This window comes from Oryx dammah, unplaced genomic scaffold, assembly GCF_014754425.2.
Source record: "Oryx dammah isolate SB20612 unplaced genomic scaffold, SCBI_Odam_1.1 HiC_scaffold_8, whole genome shotgun sequence".
Lineage (NCBI taxonomy): Eukaryota > Metazoa > Chordata > Mammalia > Artiodactyla > Bovidae > Oryx > Oryx dammah.
Genome location: NW_024070192.1, coordinates 51,541,198 through 51,567,972, shown reverse-complemented (window position 1 = coordinate 51,567,972; position 26,775 = coordinate 51,541,198). Strand labels below are relative to the sequence as shown.

The window sequence follows — 26,775 nt, the reverse complement described above, 5'->3', positions numbered from 1 at the left end:
CACAATACTAAAAGAACTTGCTGATATAATGTCAGAGGTACTGTCGGTCACCTCTGAGAAACTGTGCAGAACAGGTTACCAGAAAATTGTGAAAAACTGAAAAAAAATAAATTTTCCATTTAAGAAAAGGGCAGGTTATAGAAATAGCTGCCTAGTAAGCTTTACATTGATTCTTAGCAAATTCTACCATTGTTTATTGGAAAATGGTTTAAGAGAATATAATGTTGATTTGTAATCATCAATGTGAATCAAAATGGATCACAAAGAACATGTCCTCAAACCATCCCCTTTTCAGTTGAAGACAGGACCGTTCACATAATGGATGCACCACAAGAAATGATTGAGTGATAACCTGATGTCTTTTTTTTTCCACCACAGTGGTTAACAAGATTACATCTGACATCTTTGTGAATAGGAATATGACAGTACTGCTGAATTAGGGTATAGTTGCCAAATAGCCAAACCCAGAAAGTACTGATTAATTGTTCACCAAGCCTTGATGAGGGTTTTGCTGGTAGTATGCTGAATTTCACTTTTTCCTGATAAGCACTTTTAATGAAAATATTAAATAAATGTATTAAAATAATGATTTCCAGAGTTTTGGTAAAAATTTGCATACCTAATAGGTAGATGATTAAAACTAAGATTTAGAACCAGAACCTTGGGCAAAAATCACCAAGGTAAAAGTCTGAAAGGGTATATCTTAAACCCTATGTTTTGATTGCACATTAAAGAAATTCACTGTGGCAAAGATCAGAAGTTATCTGATCACTACAAACTTAATATGAGTTTGCAGTTATTCTGTTTAAAAATTTTAAAAAACCCTACTGCATAAACTATGGTTATTAATAGACTGCAGTGTCCAGATGATTGGGAATTACAGCATTGCTGTTCATTGTTGGTCACTCTACATTTGGAATTCAGTTTTGCATGTCATTGTGTTTTATGAGGAGTTTGACAGACTAGATTGTTTCTAAAAAAAAAAAAAAATGCTAATTATGTGTGATGGATCTCTTAGAAACCAGATAATACAAGGAAAGTTTGACAGAATTGGTACTTGATATAATTAAGGGGAGAAATAATTGTACTTTTAACAAATCTAAAATGGCTCTTATGTAGATGAGGAAGCTGACTAATTTGGTATTGCTCTAGCACTGGGGTCACAAAATCTGGTCCAGGCTCACTGATAGTTTTTGTAAATAAAATCTTATTGGATCACAGGCATGCCCTTTCATTTATGTATGGCTGCTTTTGCTTTAGCAGTATAGTTGAGTGGTGGTGACAGATACCATATGGCCTGTAAAACCTAAAATATTTACTGGCTTGCCTTTAAAAAGTGGCTTCCCTTATAACTCGGTTGGCCTTTAGAAAGTGCTTGCTAACTCTTGCTCTAGCAGTTAACAGGACTTGTTGGTACAAGTTGTAGGAAAGCTGACAATTGACCAGATTTTTGTTTATTTATATTGAAATAGAGCTGTCAATCCTGGAATGGACTTTTTTTGTGTAAGATATTGGACCTTTTGGACCTTTTCCAAAGTGAGAAATTGGAGTGGATAATGTATCATCTCAAAACTAATGGTGGAGAAAATAATCCAGTGCAGATAGTATTAAGTAATTATTGTCCCGGTGGGCAGGTGTATATTCACCTTGGTTATATGTCTCTCTGCTGTTCTTTGTGAATATTATTTTTTTCCATATTTGAAGAAATAATTATCTTCAAGTGTGAAATAGATCCCATGCTCTAGAGGCATCTCTCAATAAGTCATACTGACCTTTGTGAATACTGTTAATTGTCTTATGTTGCTTAATGATAGTGTGGTATGTAAGAGAATGTCTTTACTTTCAGGGGACATGCTCTGAAATATTTGGGGGTAAATTGGCATTGTATTTGCAATCTGTTTGCAGACAGTTCAAGAGACACTAAGACCATACATATCCATAAGACAATAAAGCAAATTGGTAAAGTTAATTGAAGATATTTATCATTGTATCAAAAACCATTTTGCGGTATTGTTAAATAATTTGTAATTTTTTAGCCACTTTCTGTTAATTCTTCACTGTTTTTTAAAATTGTAATAAAAATTACAGACTGCAGAACAGAATAGACGACATTGGCTCTGAAGAACCTTTGTTAAGATAAGTAGAGAGGAATCGTGAGAGTATTGCAGCTAAGGGGGAATTAAAAAAAGGGCTTCTTGAACTAAATAGAAGAGTGTGATTCAGAAAAAATGTCCTCCTTTGTCGAATGCTGATTACCATCATAGAATGCTAAAAAGAAAAGAGAGAGAAAAGAAAGACTTGAAAAACAGAAGGAAAACCTTTTAAAGAAATTTTCAAATCTGTATAAAATCTTGCCATGTTCAAGGAGTGAAGTCTCATTTTATGTATCACTTAAACACACAGGTTCCCCTATTTGGATCCACCTAATGAAAGACTTATTTTGGAAGCTCTTAAACAACTTTACCAGTGTGATGCTATTGACAGGTAAAGAAGAAAAAGCCTCAAAACCAACCACAATAGATGTTAATCTCTCTCTCTTTTAAGGGTTCTTAATACTTCCCTTTATCATTAGAAAGTGACTTGTTTGAATTGAATGGATTGTTTTCCCTGAAATTAGAATTTGTTTCAGTCTTCCCTCACCGCAATTCTGAAATTATACCATAAAACTGGTTTTGTTTAGTATTGGTAGTATTTAACAAGTAATTTCTGAGCACCATTTCCATTGCCAGGCATTGTGCTGGGCACATCAAAATAATAAGCAAGCCAGAGTCCTTGTTCTCATGACTGTGATGGGAAAAGATTTGGTAATTATCATTGTCTCATTTCCTTAAGGACATTTTCCATGCTTCTGTAGCATTGTGTGTCTATTATTATATTACTTTATTCTGCCTTATTGTTTCATTTGTTGGATATATAGGCCCTTGAGAGCAAGGAATTTTATCATCCTTATGTTTCTCTTATCAGTGTCCACAGTGTATCATATGCCTTATATTGAATTTCTAGAGGTAATTTAAAGTAATCTAACTTATATCTGACTTATTCTGAGTGGTAAACATTTCACTTGTACTCTTTGAAGGCAGAAAGACTTAAGAACGTTTCCTTTCCATTAAGGAGTGGCCATGTGACCAGATTGGGTTTGTCTATGGTAGAATTTCCTCTCCCTCCACACCTGACATGTGCGGTAATAAAGGCTGCTTCTCTCGACTGTGAAGATCTACTGCTTCCAATAGCAGCAATGTTGTCTGTGGAAAATGTCTTCATTAGACCTGGTAAGAAATTCATTGATGAATTTGTTTTAATTAATAGAGTTTATTTTTTAGAGCAATTTTAGGTTTATAGAAAAATTGTGGGAAAGTACAGAGTTTTCCCTGTTATTAACATTTTTCACTAGCATGGTACCTTTGTTATAATTAAAGAACTAATATTGATACATGATTATTACTGAAGAGTTCACTGTTTGTGTTGTAAATTCTGTTTTTCAACAGATCTGTAATGACACATATTCACTGTTAGAATATTGTGCAGAATACTGTGTTCCATCCTGCATCCCTTCCCCCAAACCCTTAGCAACCACTGATCTTTTGTGTGTGCCTTTTCCAATATCGTCGACTATGTATTTCGACTATACAGGTTCCTGTATTCCTGTACTGGAAGGTGTTCCTTCCAACACCTTTCCAGACTGGCTTCCTTAGCAGTGTGCTTTTACGGCTCCTCTGTGTCTTTTGGTGCCATGATAGCTCATTTCTGTTTTTTGGCGGGAGCACATAGACGTTCTCCAGTCATAGCTTGTGGAGCTTCTCTAGTTGAGGCGCGTGGACTTGGTTGCCTCGTGGCATGTGGGATCCTAGTTCCCCGACTGGTGTCGAAGCCATGTCCCCAGTGTTGGAAGGTGGACTCTTAACCACTGGACCTCCAGGGACATCCCAGTTCATTTCCTTTTGGTGCTGAATAACATTCCATTGTGTGGAGTTTGTTTATCCATTTTCCTATGGGAAGACATCTTGGTTGCTTTCAAATTTTGGCCGTTACAGATAAAGCTGCTATAAACATTTGTGTGCAGGTTTTTGTGTGAACGTTGATTTTCAACTTATTGCCAAATTGTAAGATAAGAATATGTTTATAAGAAAGTGCCAAACTATCTTCCAAAGTGTTTGCCATATTGCATTCCCACCAGCAATGAGCCTGAAATCCCTGTTGCTCTACATTCGCAGCAGCTGTTTGTGTTGGCATTGTTTGGGGATTTGGGCTGTTCTAATAGGTGTGTAGTGGTATTTCCCTGTGGTTTCTATTTGTGGATCCCTTTCATGTGCTCATCTGCCATTTGTCTATCTTCTCTGGTGACATATCTGTTTTGGTCTTTTTAAATCGAATTGTTTTTTTGTGTGTGTGTCTGCTCAGTTGCTCAATCACGTCCCACTCTTTGCGACCCCGTGTACTGTAGCCCACCAGGCTCCTCTGTCCAGGGAATCTTCCAGGCAAAATTACTGGAACAGATTGCCATTTCCTACTCTAGGGGACCTTCCCGACCCAGGGATCGAACCTTTGTCTCCTGCATTGACAGGCAGGCTCTTTACCACTGCGCCACTTGGGAAGGCCTTTGTTTTCTTATTGTTGGGTTTTAGGAGTTCAGTGTATGTTTTGGATAACAGTTCTTTATCACGTGTATCTTTTACAAGTATTTTTTCCCAGTCTATGACTTGTTTTCTCATTCTCTTGACTTGGTCTTTCCAGAGCAAAACTTTTTAATTTTAATGAAGTCCAGTTTATCAGTGGTTTCTTTGATGAGTCATGCCTTTGTGTTATATCTGAAAAATCATCACTGTACCTAAGTTCATCTAGATTTTCTCCTATGTCATCTTCTGGAAACTGACGTCCTACTGTTCCAGCCCCATTTGTTCGAAAGACTCCTTTCTGCATTGTAATGCCTTTGCTCCTTTGTTAGAGGCCATTTGAGTGAATTTGTATGCATCTGCTTCTGGACCATGTATTCTCTTCCACTGATTTGTTTTTCTGTGCCTCTCAATAGCACAGTCTTGATTGCTGAAGCTTTATAGTAACTCTTGAACCTAGATAGGGTTATTTCTCCAGCTTTCCTCTTTCCCTTCCTGCAACATCGTTTTAACTTTTAGTTAACTTTTAGTCTTAGCCACCGGGTCTTTCCCTTTTCACATAAACTTTAGAACTGGTTTGTTGCTATCCACAAAATAACTTTCTAAGACTGTAATTGAGATTACATTGAGTCTATAGATCAGATTGGAAAGAAGTGACATCTTGACAGTATTGTCTTCCTACCCATGTATGTGGAATATCTATTTATTTATATATCCAGTAATTCACTGAACATTTTTTTTGAAGTTACCGAACCTATTTTCATATCTAGCCCTGCTGCTGCTGCTGCTAAGTCGCTTCAGTCGTGTCCAACTCTGTGCGACCCCATAGACGGCAGTCCACCAGGCTCCCCCGTTCCTGGGATTCTCCAGGCAAGAACACTGGAGTGGGTTGCCATTTCCTTCTCCAATGCATGAAAGTGAAAAGTGAAAGTGAAGTCACTCAGTTGTGTCCGACTCTTTGTGACCCAATGGACTGCAGCCCACCAGGCTCCTCTGTCCAGGGGATTTTCTAGGCAAGCGTACTGGAGTGGGGTGCCATTGCCTTCTCTGCCTTCTCTGATGTCTAGCCCTACAGGATATGAAACTGAAGATAAACAGTTTTTTCATTTTGTTATTCTTTAACTTAGCTTTTTGAAGTATAGGAGGTATATAACGATCCTGGCTGAGAGTTAATTTCCTTTAACTGGTGAAGAAAGATAGTATGGTGAACCTTTGCCTTGTTATAGTACATTAGTAATATATTAACTTTTTCTCCTCTGTGATCAAAAGAAATGGTAGTTCAGCCCTTGTACCCTTAGAGAAAGGATTATTTTGAGGTTTTCATGTCTTTAGACTTCTGCTTCTTTCCTTTCTTAGCGTGTCAGTATGGGATACAACTTAGTTCATCATATGTAAGCTTTGCTGTCTTCTACTATGTGTGTGGAGAGGGGAGGCACAACTTTCTTTTCTTTTCAAGGAGCTTCTGAATTGATAATGTATCTTGCCTGCAACCAAGACTAACAGTAGTGTGCTATCTCACTGGCCATATCACTTTATGGCTATGAGTGTTGGTTCCGGATTGGTTTATTATTGTGATGATTATAATGGAGGATAAATTTTTGTATAAAAATACTCTGTAGTTCAATCAGTGTTCTACCTACCCCAAATAGATTGCAGTGTAGTATTGGTTTTTTTATATGTGTGTGTGTGTGTGTGTGTGTGTGTGTGTGTGAGAAGGATAGGGAAGCCTGGTGTGCTGCAGTCCATGGAACTGCAAAGTCAGACATGAGTTAGCGACTGAACAGCATGTGTATATATTTATATGTGTATATATTATTTATACTATTCACATTTATATATATTATTGTATATATGTATATGTACACATACATATGTGTGTATATATTAATTATATAATTAACATTTATTTTATATGTTATTTGTGTATACATATTGTACACACGTATATATTATACTATTTACATTTTATGTGCACTTATTTGTATATACATATATGTACATCTACATTTTATATATATATTTATTTGTGTATACATACATTACTCCTTGGAAGGAAAGTTATGACCAACCTAGATAGCATATTCAAAAGCAGAGACATTACTTTGCCAACAAAGGTCCGTCTAGTCAAGGCTACGGTTTTTCCTGTGGTCATGTATGGATGTGAGAGTAGAACTGTGAAGAAAGCTGAGTGCCAAAGAATTGATGTTTTTGAACTGTGGTGTTGGAGAAGACTCTTGAGAGTCCCTTGGTCTGCAAGGAGATCCAACTAATCCATCCTAAAGGAGATCAGTCCTGGGTGTTCTTTGGAAGGAATGATGCTAAAGCTGAAACTCCAATACTTTGGCCACCTCATGCAAAGAGTTGACTCATTGGAAAAGACTCTGATGCTGGGAGGATTGGGGGCAGGAGGAGAAGGGGACAATAGAGGATGAGATGGCTGGATGGCATCACTGACTTGATGGACATGAGTTTGGGTGAACTCCGGGAGTTGGTGATGGACAGGGAGGTCTGGCATGCTGCAGTTCATGGGATCGCAAAGAGTTGGACATGACTGAGCAACTGAACTGAACTGAGCATGCACACAGACACACATATCTCTATTTATTTTGTATATATTATTTATTTGTGTATACATATGTGCACACATCTGTATTTATTTTATATATATATATTATTTCTGTATACATATAGGCACACACACACACATATTGTTTATTTAGCTGTCCTGGATCTTAGTTATAGCACATGGGATCTTTTAGTTGCAGCATGTGGGATCTAGTTCCCTGAGCAGGGATCAAACCTGGGTCCCTGCATTGGGAGTGTGGAGTTTTAGTCACTGGACCACTGGGAAAGTCCCTGCAGTGTAGTTTTTTTAAGTATCAGGATTTTGATTCTAATAATATCCTAATTGCAGGTTTTTTTTTTTTCTTAGTAAAATACTGTCTGCAGTAAATAAGGTTGGCTGGCTTTCGTTAGGTAGTATCAAAGCTAATAATACTCTTTTTAAAAACTATTACAGAGTATTAAAGTGAGAGTCAAGAGATCGGGATTCTAGACCGTTGGTCTCATTTTTCTGGGTTTCATTTTTCATTTGGAAAACCAGGGAGTTGGATTGAGGTGATCCAACTCTAACAGAAATGTTGAAAGAGTCATACCTTTTGTACCTTTTATATGTAGTCGTACCTTTTATATCTAGTTTCAGCAAGTTTTTAACATTCTGCTGCATTTGCTTTATTATTCTCTTTCTCTGTGCATGTGTGAAGTGAAAGTTGCTCAGTCATGTCTTACTCTTTGCGACCATGAACTATGCCCATGGAATTCTCCAGGCCAAAATACTGGAATGGGTAGCCTATCCCTTCTCCAGCGAATCTTTCTGACCCAGGAATCGAACTGGGATCTCCTGCATTGCAGGCAGATTCTTTACTAACTGAGCTATCAGGGAAGCCCTTAAAAGTGAAAGTTACTCAGTCACAACCCTTTGCAACCCCATGGACGACACAGTCATGGAATTCTCCAGGCCAAGAGTACTAGAGTGGGTAGCCGTTCCCTTCTCCAGGGCATCTTCCCAACCCAGGGATCGAACCCAGGTCTCCCGCGTTGCAGGCTGATTCTTTACCAGCTGAGCCACCAGGGAAGCCCTGCATGTGTACATGTATATATTTATAAGTATTTATAAATATGCATTTTATTTCTTTTTCTGAATCATTTGAGAGTAAATTGGAAACATTGTGCTCCCTTACCACAAAATATTTACATGTAATTTACTAAGAACACAGGCAATCTCTTATTTGACCATGGCACATTTATCAAAATTAGGAAAATTAACATTGATACCTGATGCAGTACTATTATCTAGTCCAGAGTTCATATTCAAATTGTTCATTGTTCCTAGAATATACAGAAGTGGTTTTAGAACCACTAAGCTATACCACTGTGAAAGGCAATCCTTCATAACTAGAGTTCAATATTTGCTTATAGTTTTTTCTTCTTTTTTTAATTTTTATTGTTTATTGTTTTTCTTTTTTTTTGGTTTTATTTCTCTCTGTGTTCTTCTTTTTTTTTTTTTATTTTGAGGTAAAATTTGCATGTAGTGAAAAGTATAAGTGCAGTGTTTGTAATTTAGTGAATTTTGTGAAATACATTTATCTACTGTAACCCATACTCCTGTCAAGATCTAGTTTTATCACTCCAGAAAATTCTCAGTGCCCCTTCTCAGATTCCATCCCATCTTCTTACAGCTAGCCTCTTTTCTGAGTTTTTTCAGGTTAGTTTTGCCTCTTCTGAAACTTCATGTAAATAAAATTATATAATATGTGCATTTTTGTGTTTGACTTTTTTTGGTCAACATATTATATGTGAGATTCATCCATATTTTTGTATGTATCCATGCTCTTTTTTTTTTTTTTATTTGTGACTAGTATCCTGTTGCATACTACAATTGGTTTATCCCTTATCCTATTGATAGATGTTTGAATTGTTTCTTGTTTGGTGCTATTTATGAATACAGCTATTTTGAAAATTCTTATGCAAGTATTTTGTAGATATGTATTTTTTATTTGTCTTAGGTAAACTAAGAAATTGCCAACTCTTGTGGTAAATTTTGAAATCAGTATTGTTTTGGTCATTCTATATTTTTTGCATTTCCGTATAAGTTTTTAAAATCAGCATATTAATTTCTTCAACATATGCCTTCTAAGAATTTTGATAGGGATTTTGTTGAACCCTTTGCTGGCTTTTTGCCATTTCTTAATATATCCTTGCTCTAGGGATTATAATACACATCTTTAATTAAAACTTACTCAAAGTTAATATTTTATTGCTTCATGTGAGATATAAGAAACTTTGTAATTGTTTAGTTCCACTTACTCCTCTATCATTTGTGCTATTATTGTCATATATATTATATTTACATACATTATAAACCTCACAACTTACAGTAGTATAATTTTTCCCATAAAGCTTCGTATATCTTTGAAATAAGTCAAGAGAAGAAGAGAAAAATTAAGTTGTTTCCACAGCTAGAATTAAAATTCCCGGTTTTTAAATTCTCATTTAGAACCTCTATCTGTGATAGACTATTGATTCTTAGTTTTGTAGCCCTTCAGGTTGTTCAGGTCTTAGGTTTTGATTATATGTTCTTTGGTTTTTCTTTTTTATTAAGTCCTTGAGGTCGTTTTTGGTATCTTGAAGGCTTTTAGTTGTGTTTAGCAACAACTTTATTACAGTTTAGCAACATCAGGAAAGGAGGGACTTCCCTTTGCTTGCCTAATATTTGGCCTTAGGTATCTATGAACATAGGACAGTCTGATTCTTTAGAATATTAAGATAATAGCCAATAGGAATGTCTTGTATTCTGTGCTTTGACAGGAAATTCTTAAGTAAGTTTTACCTTTATGAAGCACTTGATGTTGGTGACGTTAATGGATATAAAGGATGAATTACCTTGAAAGCAGTCAAATAACACAGAGATTTATCAGTGTTTTTAAGTTCCAAACAATGAAAATATACCTGTAAAGCAGTGGCCTTGTGTATTGTCTTGTCAGATTCAGGATTCGGTTTTATTAGGTTTACTTGGGCATCTGCAGTCTCCCAGAACATCAGGACAACCTATAGTTTTTTGGTAGCTTTCTCTGATCTTTCTGTCAAACATTTGGGTGGTCTCATAAATGACAGTTCCATAGGTAATATCATATTCAGTGGTGAAAAGCTGAAAGCCTTCCCTCTAAAACAGGGGCAAAACAAGGATGCTCACTCTAGCCACTTCTGTTTAACATAGTATTGAAAGTCTGAGCCACAGCAGTCAGACACAAAAAAGAAATAAAAGGTGTCCAAACTGGAAAAAAGAAGTAAAACTTAATCACTGTTTGCAGATGACATGATACATATCTCAAGTTGACTCTCTTGAACTTTTTTCTTTTTCTTTTTCTTTTAAATTTATTTATTTATTTTTAATTTTTACTTTACAATTCTGTTGAACTTTTTTCTTAGTTTCTTCTTTTCTACCCAGAGCTCAAACTCGAAACCTCTTGACACCAATGATTTTTAAGTTATTATCTCCTAGTGTCATTTATATTTGTCCTGCCTTTCCATTCTTGTTATTACCATCCTAATGGGGCTTCCCTGGTAGCTCAGACAGTAAAGCGTCTGCCTACAATGCCCGAGACCTGGGTTTGGTCCCCGGGTGGGAAGATCCCCTGGAGAAGGAAATGGCGACTGACTCCAGTATTCTTGCCTAGAAAATCCATGGACCGAAGAGCCTGGTGTGCTACAGTCCATGGGGTTGCAAAGAGTCGGACACGACTGAGCGACTTCACTTACTTCGTACATAGAAAACTCTAAAATCTCTGCCAAAAAATTATTAGAACTAATAGTGAATTCAGTAAAGTTGCAGGATATATGATTAATCTTCAGAAATCTGTTGATTTTCTATGCACTAATATATGAACTATCAGAGAAAACAAGAAAGTAATCTATTTTGAATTACATCAGAAAGACTAAAATATTGTTAATAAATTTAATCAAAGAAATACTCTGAAGACTTTAAGTTATTGAGGAAGGAAATTAAAGGGGGTGATATCTCATGTTCTTGGGTTAGAAGAATTAGTATTGTTAAAAAGTCCACACTACTCAAAGCAATCAATGGATTTAATGTAATCCCTTTTAAAATACATGTGACACTTGACAGAACTAGAACAAATAATCCTAAAATTCATATGGAATCATGAAAGACCCTGTATTGCCAAAGCAGTCTTCAGAAAAAAGAACAGAGCTAAAGATGTCACACTCCTTGACTTCAGAGTGTACTACAAAGCTACTGTAATCAAACAGCATGGTATTGACACACACACACACAAACAGACACTTAGATCAATGAAACAGGGTAGAGAGCCCAGAAATAAACCTATATGCTTACGATTCATTCATCTGTGACAAAGGAGGCAAAAATATACAATGGAGAAAAGACAGTCTCTTCAGTAAATGGTGCTGGGAAAACTAGACAGCTACATACATACTTGTGGATTGTATGAAAAAGAATGTATAAAAGAAAAGAATGAAATTAGAATGTTTTCTCACTCCATGTATAAAAATAAACCCCAGATGGATTAAAGACCTGAAAGGAAGACCTGAAAGCAAGCAGAGCACTCTTTAACAGATGGTGTGAACATGCACCTAGAGCCAGACATCCTGGAGTGTGAAGTCAAATGGGCCTTAGAAAGCATCACTACGAACAAAGCTAGTGAAGGTGATGGAATTCCAGTGGAGCTATTTCAAATCCTGAAAGATGATGCTGTGAAAGTGCTGCACTCAAATGCCAGCAAATTTGGAAAACTCGGCAGTGGCCACAGGACTGGAAAAGGCGATCAGTTTTCATTCCAATCCCAAAGAAAGGCAATGCCAAAGAATGCTCAAACTACCGCACAGTTGCACTCATCTCAAACGCTGGTAAAGTAATGCTCAAAATTCTCCAAGCCAGGCTTCAGCAATACGTGAATCGTGAACTTCCAGATGTTCAAGCTGATTTTAGAAAAGGCAGAGGAACCAGAGATCAAATTGCCAGCATCCACTGGATCATGGAAAAAGCAAGAGAGTTCCAGAAAAACATCTATTTCTGCTTCATTGACTATGCCAAAGCCTTTGACTGTGTGGATCACAAGAAACTGGGGAAAATTCTGAAAGAGATGGGAATACCAGACCACCTGACCTGCCTCTTGAGAAACCTATATGCAGGTCAGGAAGCAACAGTTAGAACTGGACATGGAACAACTGACTGGTTCCAAATAGGAAAAGGAGTACGTCAAGGCTGTATATTGTCACCCTGCTTATTTAACTTCTGTGCAGAGTACATCATGAGAAACACTGGACTGGAAGAAACACAAGCTGGAATCAAGATTGCCGGGAGAAATATCAATAACCTCAGTTATGCAGATGACACCACCCTTATGGCAGAAAGTGAAGAGGAACTAGAAGGGCTCTAGATGAAAGTGAAAGAGGAGAGTGAAAAAGTTGGCTTAAAGCTCAACATTCAGAAAATGAAGATCATGGCATCTGATCCCATCACTTCATGGGAAAGAGATGTGGAAACGTGTCAGACTTTATTTTTTGGGCTCCAAAATCACTGCAGATAGTGACTGCAGCCATGAAATTAAAAGATGCTTACTCCTTGGAAGAAAAGTTATGACCAACCTAGATAGCATATTGAAAAGCAGAGATATTACTTTGCCAACAAAGGTCCGTCTAGTCAAGGCTATGGTTTTTCCAGTAGTCATGTATGGATGTGAGAGTTGGACTGTGAAGAAAGCTGAGCGCCGAAGAATTGATGCTTTTTAATTGTGGTGTTGGAGAAGACTCTTGAGAGTCCCTTGGTCTGCAAGGAGATCCAACCAGTCCATTCTAAAGGAGATCAGCCCTGGGATTTCTTTGGAAGGAATGATGCTAAAGCTGAAACTCCAGTACTTTGGCCACCTCATGCGAAGAGTTGACTCATTGGAAAAGACTCTGATGCTGAGAGGGATTGGGGGCAGGAGGAGAAGGGGACAACAGAGGATGAGATGGCTGGATGGCATCACTGACTTGATGGACATGAGTTTGGGTGAACTCCGGGAGTTGGTGTTGGACAGGGAGGCCTGGCGTACTGCGATTCATGGGATCGCAAAGAGTCGGACACAACTGAGCAACTGAACTGAACTGTAACGATATTTTTTTGGCTCTGGCTGCTACAGTAAAGAATACACACACACACACACCCCCCCATACAATAGAATATATTTATCTTGGGCATAAAAAAGAATGAAATTCTGCCATTTGCAACAACGTGGATGAAGTCAGACAGAGAAAGCCAGATGCTCTGTTATCACTTATATGTGGAACCTAAAAAAAGAAAATAGTGTGTTATTTGCTCAGTTGTGTCTGACTCTTTGTGACCCTATAGCCTGCCAGGCTCCTCTGTCCATGGGATTCTCCAGGCAAGAATTCTGGAGTGGGTTGCCGTTGTCTTCTCCTGGGGGTCTTCATGACTCAGGGATTGAACACAGGTCTCCTGCGTTGTAGGCAGATTCTTTACCGTCTGAGTTACCACATATACATTTTATGTAAATAACAGAAACAGACTTACAGATATAGAGAAAGAAATAATGATTACCAGTGAGGAGAGGGAAGCAGGGACAGGTAAATTTGGGGTATAGGATTAAGAGATACAGACTACTATGTCTAAAATAAATAAGCAAAAAAGATATATTTTATTACACAGGGAAATATAGCCATTATTTTGTAATAGCTTTAAATGAAGTATTTGTTGTTCAGTTACTCAGTCATGTCCGACTCTGTGACCCCACGGACTGTAGCACACAGGCTTCCCTGTCCTTCACCATCTCCTGGTCCTGGAGCTTACTCAAACTCATGTCCATCAAGTCAGTGATGCCATGCAGCCATCTCATCCTCTGTCGTCCCCTTCTCCTCCTCCCTTCTATCTTTCTCAGCATCAGGGTCTTTTCCAGTGAGCTAGCTCTTCGCATCAGGTGGCCACACTGTTGGAGCTTTAGCTTCAGCATCAGTCCTTCCAATGAATATTCAGGATTGACTTCCTTGAGGATTTACTGGTTTGATCGCCTTGCAGTCCAAGGGACTCTGAATAGTCTTCTCCAATATTCTGTTATTAACATAAACTATAGTAGTATGATTATATGTAAATGAAGTATAATCTATAAAAATATTGAATTAGTACATTATTGTTCATCTGAAACTGATATGATATTGTAAATCAACTATACTTCAATAAAAGCCATTTTTAAAGTCTGGCTGCTCTGTTTCAATTTTTGCTGGCCTGCCTCTATTGGTATTACACCAAGCTGTTAGTCTCCCTGCATTGCTAGCTGATTGATCTGTTGTTTTTGACAGTGCCCTTGAGCACACATTGCTACATAGTCTGATCTAAATAAAGTTACACACCTTGGCAGGGGCATTCCTTGGTATCATCCAAATCTAATTGCTGGAAGCAACAATTGCTATCAGTTTCTTATTCATACTTAGATACTCTTCTTATATGTACATATGTGACTTAGGGTTAATTTTTAAACTTAGCTCATGAAGAAGTTCAGCTGCTACAAAATGCAGCTTCAGTTTTTGAGCATGTGACTTGCTGAGATCTTGTTACATCCAAAAATATGTATTTGTTGTCCAGCTGCTTTCAAGTGCATATATAGTCTTTATAGGTTAAGCAGTTCTTTCTGGCTTGGGTCTTAGTTTTTGTAGATCACCTAATTTAGTTTATTACATCTGCTCTGCTTAGACACTCAGTTGTGTCCGACTCCTTGCGACCCCATGGACTGTAGCCCACCAGGCTCCTTTGTCCATGGGATTCTTCTGGCAAGAATACTGGAGTAGGGTGCCCTTTCTTCCTTCTGACCCAGGAATCAAACCCACGTCTCTTCCGTCTCCTGGATTGGCAGGCAGATTCTTTACCACTGGTACCACCTGGGAGGCCCAATTTATTATACTTATTGGTAAAACTGGCTATTATTTCCAGATCTATCATTGAACAAAGATTTTTAAACATCAAAATGATGATGCCATAAACATTTTTAATAATCTCTCTCTTGCTATAGTAAGCTGTGTACACAATGTCTGCTAGTATCAGTCAGTTCAGTCAGTTCAGTCGCTCAGTCATGTCCGACTCTTTGCAACCCCATGAATCGCAACACACGAGGCCTCCCTGTCCATCACCAACTCCTGGAGTTCACTCAGACTCACGTCCATTGAGTCCGTGATGCCATCCAGCCATCTCATCCTTGGTCGTCCCCTTCTCCTCCTGCCCCCAACCCCTGCCAGCATCAGAGTCTTTTCCAGTGAGTCAACTCTTCGCATGAGGTGGCCAAAGTATTGGAGTTTCAGCTTTAGCATCATTCCTTCCAAAGAAATCCCAGGGTTGATCTCCTTCAGAGTGGACTGGTTGGATCTCCTTGCAGTCCAAGGGACTCTCAAGAGTCTTCTCCAACACCACAGTTCAAACGCATCAATTCTTCGGCGCTCAGCCTTCTTCACAGTTCAACTCTCACATCCATACATGACCACAGGAAAAACCATAGCCTTGACTAGACGGACCTTAGTTGGCAAAGTAATGTCTCTGCTTTTGAATATGCTGTCTAGGTTTGTCATAACTTTTCTTCCAAGGAGTAAGCATCTTTTAATTTCATGGCTGCAGTCACCATCTGCAGTGATTCTGGAGCCCCCCAAAATAAAGTCTGACACTGTTTCCACTGTTTCCCCATCTATTTCCCATGAAGTGATGGGACCGGATGCCATGATCTTCATTTTCTGAATGTTGAGCTTTAAGCCAACTTTTTCGCTCTCCTCTTTCACTTTCATCAAGAGGCTTTTTAGCTCCTCTTCACTTTCTGCCTTAAGGGTGGTGTCATCTGCATATCTGAGGTTATTGATATTTCTCCTGGCAATCTTGATTCCAGCTTGTGTTTCTTCCAGTCCAGTGTTTCTCATGATGTACTCTGCATAGAAGTTAAATAAGCAGGGTGACAATATACAGCCTTGACATACTCCTTTTCCTATTTGGAACCAGTCTGTTGTTCCATGTCCAGTTCTAACTGTTGCTTCCTGACCTGCATGCAGATTTCTCAAGAGGCAGGTCGGGTGGTCTGGTATTCCCATCTCTTTCAGAATTTTCCCCAGTTTCTTGTGATCCACACAGTCAAAGGCTTTGGCATAGTCAATAAAGCAGAAATAGATGTTTTTCTGGAACTCTCTTGCTTTTTCCATGATCCAGCGGATGTTGACAATTTGGCCTTGGAATGCGGAATGAAGCAGAGCAAGGACTAATAGAGTTTTGCCAAGAAAATGCACTGGTCATAGCAAACACCCTCTTCCAACAACACAAGAGAAGACTCTACACATGAACATCACCAGACGGTCAACACTGAAATCAGATTGTTTATATTCTTTGGAGCCAAAGATGGAGAAGCTCTATATAGTCAACAAAAACAAGAACAGGAGCTGACTGTGGCTCAGATCATGAACTCCTTATTACCACATTCAGACTGAAATTGAAGAAATTAGGGAAAACCGCTAGACCATTCAGGTATGACCTAAATCGAATCCCTTATGATTATGCGGTGGAAGTGAGAAATAGATTTAAGGGCCTAGATCTGATAGGTAGAGTGCCTGATGAACTATGGAATGAAGTTCGTGACATTGTGCAGGAGACAGGGATCAAAACCATCCCCATGGAAAAGAAATGCAAAAAAGCAAAATGGCTGTCTGGGGAGGCCTTACAAATAGCTGTGAAGAGAAGAGAGGCGAAAAGCAAAGGAGAAAAGGAAAGATATAGGCATTTAAATGCAGAGTTCCAAAGACTAGCAAGAAGAGATAAGAAAGCCTTGAGGAAGACAACAGATTGGGAAAGACTAGAGATCTCTTCAAGAAAATTAGAGATACGGAGGGAACATTTCATGCAAGGATGGGCTCGATAAAGGACAGAAATGGTATGGACCTAACAGAAGCAGAAGATACTAAGAGGTGGCAAGAATACACAGAAGAACTGTACAAAAAAGATCTTCACGACCCAGATAGTCATGATGATGTGATCACTAATCTAGAACCAGACATCTTGGAATGTGAAGTCAAGTGGGCCTTAGAAAGCATCACTACGAACAAAGCTAGTAGAGGTGATGGAATTCCAATTGAGCTGTTTCAAATCCTGAAAGATGATGGTGTGAAAGTGCTGCACTCAGTATGCCAGCAAATTTGGAAAACTCAGCAGTGGCCACAGGACTGGAAAAGGTCAGTTTTCATTCCAATCCCAAAGAAAGGCAGTGCCAAAGAATGCTCAAACTACCACACAATTGCACTCATTTCACATGCTAGTAAAGTAATGCTCAAAATTCTCCAAGCCAGGGTTCAGCAATACGTGAACTGTGAACTCCCTGACATTCAAGCTGGTTTTAGAAAAGGCAGAGGAACCAGAGATCAGATTGCCAGCATCCGCTGGATCATGGAAAAAGCAAGAGAGTCTGCTAGTATAGATATTGCTTTAGAAATCAAACAATGGAGTGAGGGCTCTTAAATGTTTTTAAGATGGTAAACAGCATTGCCTTAAAATGGACCAAATTTAAAATAACATTGTGTTGGTTTTAAATTTTTTTTAATATTTAAACTGTGATGTATTTGGAGATAAGTGGTACTTTATTACAGCCTTACTCTCCTTCTTCTGCTCTGAGGATTGTTGTTATTGAAACTCTTTCTTGCAATAGTTTTGTTTTCTGGTTGATTGTATATAGAAAAGTATTGAAATATCTTCCCAAAGGAAGAAGTTAAGCTGGTACAGTCTACAGTCTTGTTTTGCTGCTTCAGTTCCTTGTTTATGGTTTTTGCCTCAGAGCATTATTTGTCTGATGTAAAACATAATAGAATTTCATCTGGGGAAAGATAAAAAATTAAAGAAAATGACAGTTACTTTACTGGGAAAGTAATTAAAGATAGATAGTCAAACTATTGTTCAGTTAGAGGATAAACTTGCTGAGATGGTCGGAACTGTGTGTGATAATGGTTTTTTTACCTTTTTACATTTCCTGAATTTACTTTGGGACTTCTGTCAGTTTTAATTTTAATTAATTAGGTTATTTCTGAGGGAAGAGTTAAGGAAAAGAAAAAAAAATACTCTCTATATTTTCTCTTGGCTTTGAGAATAACGGGGGGGGAGAGACAGAGAGAAGATAATAGCTATGTGGGAAGGACAGCCAGAAAAGCAGTGGGCCCTGAGCAGGAGCCACCATGAACGACAGAGATGCAGCACTGCCCACGCAGAGTTAAGCATCACAAAACATAAACTGAGTTTAGAATTGTAGTCACTAAAGCTTATTGTCCAACTCTTTTTGACCCCAAGGACTGTAACCCCCTCTGTCGATGGGATTCTCCAGGGAAGAATGCTAGAGTGGGTAGGCATGCCCTTCTCCAGGGGATCTTCCTGACCCAGGGATCAAACCGGGGTCTACTGCATTGCAGGCAGAATCCTTATCACCTGACCCATTAGGGAAGCCCTTATTGTAGTTACTCTGACATGTTAATAAGAAAGGGTAAGCCGTTTGTGTGAACAGTGAATAGTGGTAGGTGTTGCAGCCAAACTGAATGTTTCTAGGGTCAGGTGCAGGGGAGAACTGAACCATAAAGAGGCTTCTCTGAGGCTTCATAGCCCAAAAGTCCGAGGCAGCAGGGACTCTGCGTTTATATCCATTCAAGGACGTCGGAGCCCCTGGTTAATAGGTAAGCTTGTCTCTTAGTGCTGGAAGGCAACACATGGTTAATGCTTTATTTTAGTGCATTTTGTCTTTTGGCATAGTACCTTTAGATACTATTAGATAAAATAGATGCTATTAGATAATTAGACAAAATTAGATATTTCAGCTAAAAAAATCAATACTCATGACTGATTCAAGACATGAGCGTTGTGTCTTTACCTTGACAGGACCATTTTTCTGGTCTGTGATAAATCATATTTGCTCCCCTTTTGTCTCTAGCTACTTCCTTCAGTTGTTACCCAGGTCACTTAGGTGGAAACTACTTAAAACTTGGGATGGAAGACTTTATATCTTCGTGAGTGTTTTGTTTAATCACATTGCATTCTTCCTAATACCAGGAACTGATGCTTTGCAGATTCACATTGTAGTCTGTGTAAGCGCTGCTCCCTGCAGTTAGGCAACGTGGGGCCTCTGCTCAATCTAGCTGTGATGGGTATAATAGGAGCTGTGGCTTGATGTTGTGCAATGAAGGAAGAAGTCCTAGAAAATTTTGAGGGAAAAAAAACTGTGGCTAGGGGACTCCGAAAGAGATTAGCCTGGGTAAAGTGCTGTGTGGGGAACTTGGGCAATCAGTGAACATATAATTCCTGAGTGGGATTGGGTCAAAGTAACTAATAGATAAATCTCAGAAACATAAGGGTGAGCAAAAGAAACCAGACGCATAAAGTACATTTATATAAAGTTTAAAAACAAGTAAAGCCCTTTCATTGGGTTAAAAGTCTGAATATGGTTATCCTTGTGGAGGGGGCTGAGTAGTTAATGAAAGGAGAGTGAAGAAGAGGCTCTCGGATGCTGGTAGTATTCTGTTTGTTGATCTGGCTGTAGAGTACATTGGTATGTTGGATTTGTGAATATACAGAACCTGTGTAGTTTTCTGTATGCATGCTATTCTTCAGTATAAAATTAAAAGAGAAAAGTTTGTAGTATTTCGGTTTTACATATGTGATGGTCCTGTCTAATTGTCTGTAATTAGGAATTGGATAAATAGAGGCGGGTTAAATTGTGTTATATCCTTATACCCCTGAGAAATAACAATGTAGGTGTGTTTGCGAATGAATGGTTCTATACATACTTAGGTTAAACTGTTATTAAATAAATAAAAGAAGTATCAGAAGAAACTTACAAAGAAAATAAACCATCATATACAATGCTTGTATATATATATACGTAGAAAATATCTTAAAGGACACATACTAAATAGTTAACAGTGGTTAGCCCTGAGGATTGACTGTGGATAATGTGACAAAGTGGGGAACATTGAACTTTTACTTTTTTTTTTTTAAATGTGAACATGGGTTACTCTTATGGTAAAAACAAATAGTAAATTCCAATACTCTTTTAAAGGTAAATCAATTAAGAGAAGTAATGTTGCTATTCTAGCAAAAATCTCCAAAGTGTGATTAAAGAGGGAAAGGAATTGTGGGAGTAGTTAGAGGTCCACACTCCCCCGCCAAAGAGTTAATGTCATTCTTTATTCCACCCCAGAGGTGAGGCAGATTTCACTATGCTTGAATAAACAAAGTGAAGAAAGAGGCTTGATGTAAAGTGGAACTAAACTGCCTTTGCAACTGTCATTTTAGTTGATCCAGAGTACCAGAAGGAAGCAGAGCAGAGACACCGAGAGTTGGCAGCTAAAGCTGGAGGATTCAATGACTTTGCAACTTTAGCCGTCATCTTTGAACAGTGCAAATCAAGGTATGTGAGATAGTTCTTTAAACTGGAGAGCCTTAGTTTGAAATACAGCTTCAGTAAGAATATGACTTCAGACAGTAAGTTTCAGTGGGGATTATACTGACCTCAGTGTATTTTTGTGAACATTAGTGAGATTTCTCTGTGAGGTGACTGTGACCGTCATTTATTGTGTAATATTAACTCTTGTCTTTCTTCTCTCCTTAACCTTTCCTGACAACTGACCTCATAGAATTTTGGTTCTGTATAACTAGCTTAGATGAGAAAATGATTGGACATTTGTTAAAGCATGTATGTATATAAAGAAATCTATTTACAAGTTATTTTAATTCACTTAGAGGTGTATTAACTTGTTTTTTCATATTCCTTAAAGTGCTTTCTTATTAATTGGACAGGTCTCAGAAAAGAGCTGACAGTTGCTTATCTGTTTCTAGTTGTGTAATAGAAATGAGAATGTTAGACTTTCACTTATGAAGGAGACTTTTGAGACCCCAGTATTTTTGTGTTGCAGTGGAGCTCCAGCTTCATGGTGCCAGAAACATTGGATTCATTGGAGGTGCTTATTTTCTGCATTTCGTGTTGAAGCTCAACTTAGAGAACTGATCAGGAAGCTTAAACAGGTGATTGCTGTGACTTTTTTTTCCCTTGAGTGGCATTTTGGCAAGACCTTCTGAGTTCTCTCCCCAAAACCGTGTGTATTATAAAGTGTTGAAGAATGACTTGTAGGAACAAACGCCATTGCTGACCCTGTGCACACAACTCTGTTGTCCCTTATCCTTTTGGGAGGCTCTTTTCCTGGCCTTGGGTAATTTCCTCACAGTCGTGCTTATCAATTTTCAGGTGAACTCTTGAAGCCCTCCTGTAGATCTCTGGGGTCCTCTGCAGATTGCTTCTCTCCTGAACCTTGGCTAGGCATTCTAGCCATCTTGGTCTCTCTGGATTCTGAGCTCTGTCTCTCTAACTCAGGGAGTTCTCTAGGTTTCACTCGGGTTTTTCCTTTCCTGCACCTTGGTCCAGAGTCTCTCTCAAGGTTGACTGTAAGCTGGAACAGTTGTTGGAGTTAATTCATTTTTTTTTCCTTCATTTATTTCTCAGACTCATTGCCCTTCATATAATGCTTTGGAAATCACTATTTCATATGTTTTGTCCATTTTTGTGGTTGTTTCAAGCAGAAGGGTAAATCTGGTCCCTCATATTCCGTATCGGCCAGAAACAGAAGTCTTTAGAAATTTGGAGTTTTCAAACCAAAAGATTGTTTCAAATTGTTCTGTGAGACTTAACCACTATACGTGTATTCTGTCTATAGCAAAGTGATTTCCCAAGAGAGACCTTTGAAGGCCCTAAACATGAAGTGCTGCGAAGATGTCTTTGTGCGGGTTATTTCAAAAACGTAGCGCGAAGGTAAGCACTAAGAACTTCAGAGACAGATAGAGAAATGCAACTGTATTTGATGACCATATCGAACTATTTAATATTAAAGACAATTTGATTTAAGCTCTGTATTTATGATGACATCAATTACAGTGAACCTTCTTATAATTGTCCCTCGTGCCGGGGGAACTGCAGTGGCTGAGAGTGGGATATTGAAACTCACGTGGGGAGGAGGGGAGTCTGTAGGACAGCTGTCCAGCATGGGGTGTTGGTGCCGAAGCCAGAGGAGTGGCTCTTTGTGGAGTGTGAAAGCCAAATAGGTTGAGGATGGCATCCCTGATGAAGGTTGGTTTGGTGTGGACTGTCAGGGCTTGAGCAGGATCGGGGAAGGTACTCACATGGGAGTTGTTTGGTTGTTTGAATGTCAGAGTCTGAGTGGAAGGAGTGCATCTTTGTGGGGAAAGGGGTAAGGGTGGTGGTGATCGGAGATTCGTTATATACAGAGGAGTCAGTCACATAATTGAAGACATTAAAGTAAATGGTGAAGGGAGTTAGAAATACTAAAAACAGGAATGAGCCCTGTGGTATTGATTGAAATTTCAGATATTACAGTTTTTAATATAGTTAAGTGGATGGATAGATAGTAGGTACTATAATAAAAAATAGCTGTTACTCTGTGTGTGTGTGTGTGTGTGTGTGTGTATGTATTTGTATGTCTAAATATTTATGTAGCCTAACTATGAGATGGACAGGAGCAATAACTATAATAGCAACGAACATACTTTGTGCCCAGATCTTTTTTTAAATCTTTGGCTGTGTCAGGTCTTAGTTCCGTCACTTGTGATCTTTGTTGGCTCATGCGGGGTCCTTTTTTGTGGCACATGGACAGACTCTGTAGTTGTGGCATTCAGGCTCAGTACTTGCAGCGTGTGTGCTTAGTTGCTCCACAGGAGTATATGTAAAGTTTTATAGGAAATCAGTTTTGACGATTAAGTTAAGGTTTTACTCTGATAAGTTTTTGCAATAACCTTTCTGTAGGGAAGTACGGAAGAGGATAAGAATTTAACATTAACAGGAATTAGAAAAATTATAGATGAACTGTTCTAATTATCATATTTTAGAATAGTGAAAATTATTTATACCTTTGAAAGGAGATGTAGTATAATAAATGTAAAGAATGCTATATTTAAGTCCAAAGACCTGTGTTTGGGACTTGCTTTCACCATATATTAGCTCTTTGATCTTGAGAAATGTGGTATCGTAGTTCCCCAGCCAGGGATCAAACCCATGTCCCCTTCATTGCAAGGCTGATTCTTAACCACTGGACCACCAGAGAAGTCCCTCTGTGCAGATTTTGACTTGGAACAACCATCTGCCACATAAAGGACCTTTGGAGAAATAGGTCTGGGAAAGTACACAGTGAGGCTAAAACATCTCATTTTACCTGTAAGCAAAGTGGTCATCAGTGAAGGTGGAGGCCATGTGACCAAGTACAAAGGAGCCAGTTTGAATAGGCCCAGGCTGATCGAAGATGGAGTATTTTGACATTCATAATACTGATAGTAATGGATTGAATAAAATGTGAAATCCTGGTCTATGATCATATAAATTAATGAATGAGTAAATTAAAAGTTTAATGACAAATGGAATTATTTACAGAGTTGAGCACCTTTTCACAAAATTCTTGTTAATTACAGAGGGAAAAAGTAACTTCTTAGTGAGGAAGCCTGGCAGATGTTACCTAAATCAGACAATCAAAGTGAACATCATCAGAAATGAAGTAATCAAAATCTTGTTCCGCCTGATAGGATGTAATGAAAACAGAGCATCTCTTCTGTGATATTCTTGCCAAAGATCTGTAACCTGAGTCTAATTGTCTTAAAACAGACAAAATCAAATTGCGGGGCATACTGCAAAAGAACTAGGCTGTAATCCTTAAAGGTGTCAAGATCGTGAAGATCAAAGATAGACTTGGGGGTGTTTTCCAGAATGAAGGAGACTAAAGGACCATAAAAAGTAAAGGCAATACATGATTTCTGAACTGGGTCCTTTTGCTGTAAAGGATATTGTTAGGACATTTGATAAAACTTTACTGGGTTCTGAGAATTAGATGCTAGTAATATATCAGTGTTAATTCCCTGGTTTTGATGGTTTTATGATGGTTATGTAGGAGAATATTCTCGGTTATAGAAAATGCACACTCAGGTATTTGGGGATGATGAAGCATAAGATTGGTGACTAACTTTCAAATGATTCAAGTAAAAAAGATTTTTGTACTGTCCAAATATGGACTGTATAGATATATATACAAATAATTATAATGCAGTCTGACCTGGGTTATAATAGGAATATATGTAAAGTTTTATAGGAAATCAGTTGTGTGATTAAGCTAAGGTTTTGGATTAAGATAAGTGATTAAGATAAGTTTTTGGAATAACCTTTATGTAGGGAAGTATAGAAGAGGGTAAGAATTTATAAAGTTAATAGGAATTAGAAAAATTATAGATGAACTGTTCTAATTGTTTTAGAATGGTCAAAATTATACCTTTGAAAGGAGATTTAGTATAATACAATATAAAGAATACTCTATTTATGTTCAAAGACCTATGTTTGGGACTTGCTTTCACCATACATTAGCTCTTTGACCTTGAGAAAGCTATCTGATTTATTTGAATCTCATTTTTGATCTTTTAATAAAGTACCTGGCTGTCAAAACTAGTAGGTTTATTTGATGCTTCATTATGAAAGCATTTTGGAAATTCTAAAGCACAAATACCATATTATTGTTAATATTACTACTTACCAACCGGAAAGTTTTATACAATGCTAAAGCTGAAACTCCAGTACTTTGGCCACCTCATGCGAAGAGTTGACTCATTGGAAAAGCCTCTGATGCTGGGAGGGATTGGGGGCAGGAGGAAAGGGGACGACAGAGGATGAGATGGCTGGATGGCATTACCGACTTGAGGGACATGAGTTTGAGTGAACTCCGGGAGTTGTTGATGGGCAGGGAGGCCTGGCATGCTGCAGTTCATGGGGTTGCAAAGAGTTGGACACAACTGAGTGACTGGACTGAACTGAACTGAAAATGACTATATAAGTTGTCTCATTAGTTTTTTTTTTTTTTTTTTGGCTGCACTGCATTGCTTCAGGGATTTTAGTTCCCTGACCAGGGATCAAATGCAGGCCCTCAGCAGTGGGATCACAGAGTCTTTACCACTGGACCACCAGGGAATTCCCTGAATCAGTAGTTTTAAGATGAATTGGTTGAGAAGTTCTAGTGACAGTTAAATAAATACAAACCTCTCCATATAGTACTCCTTGTAGTAGGACATATAATTTTTCATTGTTAGTGCTCTACTTATTTAATTGTTTTTACTGTAATTGTCTTTGATCCTTTGGCTTTTCGGTTCTTAGGTCTGTTGGGAGAACATTTTGCACAATGGATGGGCGCGGAAGCCCAGTTCATATTCATCCTTCCTCAGCAGTAAGTACCTTAAGTTTTACTAATAGTAGGAAGTTTCTTCCTTTTGTGAAGGAAGCTGTAGAAAATTCTTCCTTTTGTAAAGATGTAGGAATAAGTAATATATAGATGTCTTCTACTTTTCTCTGAAAAAAGAGATGTGAGGATATGTTTAGCATATGTCTATATTACATAAAGGTATTGGTCGATGTGTGCCTCCTATTTGATTGAAGAATATAAAAATTAACTCAGAAAACTTTAGGCTGTTAATGTTTGGTTGGTCTAATCTGGAATAAGGCAGGTCATTGAGTTGTCATCCTTAAACAAATTCTTTTGTATAGCTTCATGAACAGGAAACCAAACTTGAATGGATCATTTTTCATGAGGTATTAGTTACCACCAAAGTCTATGCAAGAATTGTGTGTCCAATCCGTTATGAATGGGTGAGAGACTTGCTACCCAAGTTGCATGAATTTAATGCACATGATTTGAGCAGTGTGGCCCGCCGTGAAGTGAGAGAAGATGCGCGAAGGAGGTGGACCAATAAGGAAAATGTAAAGCACCGAAAGGGTGAGTGAATCACTTGTTCTAGAGCGCAGGCGTCCACATTCTCATATTGTTGCAGAAATGCTGTTACAGAGCTTAGGTCCTGGGTGTCTCCTCAGAAAAGCAAACAGTTGTCATGAGCCTCAGACGTACTTTGACTTCCTTCTTTCCTTTCAGTTAGTCATGTTTTTCTTAACCCCTTTGTCCAGCAGCATTATTAATAATATCTATTGAACTTTTACCATGTGCTAACAACTTATAAATTTCCACAATAACCGTATGAAGTAACTACATATCCCTACTGTATGGATAAGGAAATACTTAGCAGCGTACAATAATTTGCTGAAAATCTCAAAGCTAATATTTGGTGTATCTGGATTTTGAGTCCAGGAAATTTGATTCTGTGGCCTCTACTCAACCATTACGCCATACTGCTTGCCAGTAGTGCTTTACTATTTTTATTTCATTTATAAAATTTTGTGAAATATTACCTCAGAACACTTTTTTTCCCAAGAGATTTTTTTTTTCTTGAAATGTCAGCCTCCTAATTGCAGTAGTTAATATTACTACTTATCAAGCAGAAAGTTTTGTACTTAACTATAAAATGACTAAGTTGTCTCATTAGTTTTTGCTTTTTTGGACCGTTTCCTTCAGGAGGCATAAACAGTTGTGGTAGTGAACTAGGACAGAAAGCTTAATTCTCAGCTCACATGTGAAAACAGCTTTCCAGCAAAACTTTTTGAGGCTGATTGATGGAACAAATTGCATTATCCTTATTTAACATCACTGGGAAATA

At 38.2% G+C, this 26,775-nt stretch overlaps 1 protein-coding gene across 2 annotated transcripts in view; it reads left to right on the top strand.

Annotated features, from left to right (window-relative positions):
- The window catches only part of DHX40 (DEAH-box helicase 40), a 50,745-nt gene that overhangs the window by 22,253 nt on the left and 1,717 nt on the right, over nt 1-26,775 (top strand). For both annotated transcript variants that reach the window (XM_040244180.1, XM_040244181.1), the window contains exons 11-17: nt 2,404-2,484; nt 3,112-3,269; nt 20,491-20,605; nt 21,111-21,219; nt 21,906-22,000; nt 25,388-25,457; nt 25,775-26,003. In XM_040244180.1, coding sequence (XP_040100114.1) covers nt 2,404-2,484; nt 3,112-3,269; nt 20,491-20,605; nt 21,111-21,219; nt 21,906-22,000; nt 25,388-25,457; nt 25,775-26,003 — 857 coding nt within the window. The remainder of the gene's footprint in view (nt 1-2,403; nt 2,485-3,111; nt 3,270-20,490; nt 20,606-21,110; nt 21,220-21,905; nt 22,001-25,387; nt 25,458-25,774; nt 26,004-26,775) is intronic.